The following is a 3,263-nucleotide window of genomic DNA, read 5'->3' as shown; positions in this document are numbered from 1 at the left end:
CAGGATGATAGAAATATAAAAGGAGAACCGTAAACAGCATTACGCGATGCAGAGATTCATTACCTGGAGCAGAAAACTGGTAGGCAAGTAAAACGCCTTTTCTCGAACTCCCATTGCCTAGTTTCAGGTCCCCCCCCCCCTTCCTCTGACCCTCGGGAGGCAACCTTGCTAACCATGGCGACAGTTATGGCTACGGAGACTCACGTGGAACCTTAACCCTGTATCCGATGGCGTGCGGCGTTGATAGAAGGAGAGACACATGCTCGTCGAAGTGACCACGATAGAAAGTGAAAGAATAATTGACGAGAAAGTCTACGGCGCTGTGGTTCCGAGGGTTAGACCAGCCTCAGCCCCTAAATTGGCCTGCTTGGGGTTGGAGAAAGACGGAGAGTGAGAGTGACAGACGCGAGTACTCTCTCCCGTTTCCTTTTGGCTCCTCGTGTGGCAAGATATGCAGTCCTCGACGCACGCGCACGAATATTCCTCGGAAACAAGTGAACAAGTGTAAGAAAGGCAAATTGATTCTCATTATTCAGCTAGTATCTTCATATGACCATACATACAATACATGTCCATGTTTGCATAATTATTTGCGATACGTTTTGAATGCGTGTTGGCAAAAATAAAAGGAAGTGCGTCGGAATTTGTGAAATTGCACGTACGTGCGTATGAAAATTATCGCGCAAGTGTGTCTGCATGTAACGTGTGAGAGTTTATGTCGCAATGAAAAAAAAAAAAAAAAAAAAATGAGACGAAAGAAAACGCCGGAGCAGGTGGCAGACAACCCGGGGCGCTTGTATAATCGCATTCAGATCTCGGGGGAAAGATCGGTCTGTCGGTCTGTCAATCGCAGGCGGTGGAATCTCATCGACGACGAACACGGAGACAGCTGGCGCGTAATACAATTTCTCCGCGGATTCCTGTATAGGGAATCACGTGACCGCAAACCCAGATCGTATCAGAACAACGTCAAAGCCCATCATAATAAAGGAAAACCTGGTGCTAGAAATCGAAGGTTTTCTCCGTGGTTTCGCTGGATTCGGGCCATTCGAAAAAAAACAAAAAAAAAACGGAAGAAAGCATTAACGAAATGCAGTCTCTTTCTGTGTTCATTTCATTCTCCCCCAATCAGTAGTTTCTCGCTTAGAGTATCACACGAAGATATATATATATATATATATTAAATAAAGAATAAAATTAATCTTCTCATGCTCAACTAATCGCCCAATAAGTAACACCTTGTAACACAAGCAATTATTAGAAAACAGCGCCCAGAGGAGCAAAAGAAGCTGTTGTTAAAGATAATTGCATCCAGACGGCCGAGGTGCGACCGCCAAGTAGGCCGCGGTCGATGTTCACACCTTCCCGCCCCCTGCTTACTCGGGATTCAGTGCCACCGGGCCCCCTGGAAAAGACACTGTATCGAAACTAAATGCGGTATTACAATTTTTTGTTTTTAATTTGATTTAATTGAAATAAAATATGTTTGATTTCAATCGTTCGGTCAAGTTATGATTGGCGTTGTATATTTTCATTTTCATATCTATCATTATCTATTCATATATCTATACATTATCACTATCTAATTCCATTTAATTGAAAGATTGATCTGGATATGGCAAACCAGGCGCTTTACGTGATAGTAGGAAATCTTTAAAGAAAATGTCACAAATTCATGAACAGTTGATAAAGCAAGTTATTTTAGGCAATGAATGAAAATCAACCAATATAAAATATGATCATAATTATAATATTTCACTCTCATATTTGACGACCTACCTTCGCCAGTTTCTTTAGACTAAATGTTAAATTCAATGAACTTGCAATGAAAACGAGCTGCAACTTTTATTCTACATTCGCAGAAATGTTCAGAAATTAACAGAAAAATGTACATTATGAGATTCTTGCATACACACAAACATACATACATTAATTCCGTGCATGTGTGAGCGAGCGTTGTATGAATGAATGTCTTTCCGTGTTCGTATAAATGTACATGCAAATTTGTTTTCGTTTATCTATTTATCTATTTATTTATTATTATTATTATAATTATTATTATTATCATTATTATTATCATTATTATCATTATTATTATTATTATTATTATTATTATCATTATTATTATTATTACTATTATTATTATCATTATTATTATCATTATTATTATCATTATTATTATCATTATTATTATCATTATTATTATCATTATTATTATCATTATTATTATTTTTTGTATAATAAGCCTGTACCATTAGTTTTTCCTTAATATGTTAACTAATTTTGATACATTATACAAACTTTTGATGTTCTGATTACTTTTGCCTTCACCTTTATTTTTATTTTCATTACCTCTCTCTTTAGCAAAATAAATCAAACGGAAACGCGAAAAAAAAATATATAAATATGCAAATGGACTAAATAAAGCCAAATGAACTGAATAAAAGAAGAGAGGTGAAATGAGAAAGAAAAAAAAATGCAACGAAAAAGAGAAAAATCATCATAAAATAGGAAAGAAAAAGAAAAAAAAGCAACAGAAGAGAAAAAGAAAACACTACCACTCTGTCTCATTACCAAACTTTAAACCATGAAATATGCTCAGACTATATTCCAAAAGATTTCTCATTTGCCCTAAAAAAGATCCTGCAGAACCAAAAATACCTTCGATTTACCAAGAGCTCATCATCATAAAGGTATGTTACCATTAACTGATCAAGGGACCCATATACCTAAGGAGACGGAGGAACATATATGTATTCCACGTGCTAATATTGCGTGTAGGCATATTAGTATGTAAAACAAATAAACAAATGGCCATTTATGTGTGTTAAGAGTATTAGCCGGTAAAGAAAAGTGTTACTAAGCAATTAACCCACCGGCCGTGGTGAAATTCGAGCAACTGATTTTATTTAGTTGTTTTAGGTACATATAACCCTTTAAAACCAGTTAATCATTATGTATTAACGATAGAAAAAAAACATTAATTTTCCACTAGTTAAAAAAAATCATAACGATTTGTTTTTCTTTCCTAAGATGAGTTTATATTATTCTTTATAGAGATTCTATTCCCTTACGTCTGAATGCGAACCATCCAGTATATGATGTTCCTTTTAAACAGTTAAATTCTCCAATGTCATCTAATATAACGACCAAAGTTCAAATAATATTCTCTAATGAGACTAGTCAAATAAGGAAATATTTTATCTCACCGTGAAAAAACAAAGTAGTAACTAAAATGTCTTACATACTTTTCATATTCATCA

General features: G+C 35.2%; 1 protein-coding gene across 1 annotated transcript in view; it reads left to right on the top strand.

Moving 5' to 3' along the window:
* The first annotated feature begins 259 nt into the window (after window positions 1-259).
* The window catches only part of LOC125032858, a 17,712-nt gene continuing 14,708 nt past the window's right edge, over window positions 260-3,263 (top strand). Inside the window, exons 1-4 of the mRNA XM_047624243.1 lie at window positions 260-334; window positions 450-504; window positions 929-1,024; window positions 1,269-1,419. Of these exons, the coding sequence (XP_047480199.1) occupies window positions 260-334; window positions 450-504; window positions 929-1,024; window positions 1,269-1,419 (377 nt within the window). The remainder of the gene's footprint in view (window positions 335-449; window positions 505-928; window positions 1,025-1,268; window positions 1,420-3,263) is intronic.

Source organism: Penaeus chinensis, chromosome 15, assembly GCF_019202785.1.
Source record: "Penaeus chinensis breed Huanghai No. 1 chromosome 15, ASM1920278v2, whole genome shotgun sequence".
NCBI lineage: Eukaryota > Metazoa > Arthropoda > Malacostraca > Decapoda > Penaeidae > Penaeus > Penaeus chinensis.
Note: the sequence above shows the minus strand (reverse complement) of the source record. Positions and strands in the feature narration are given on the sequence as shown.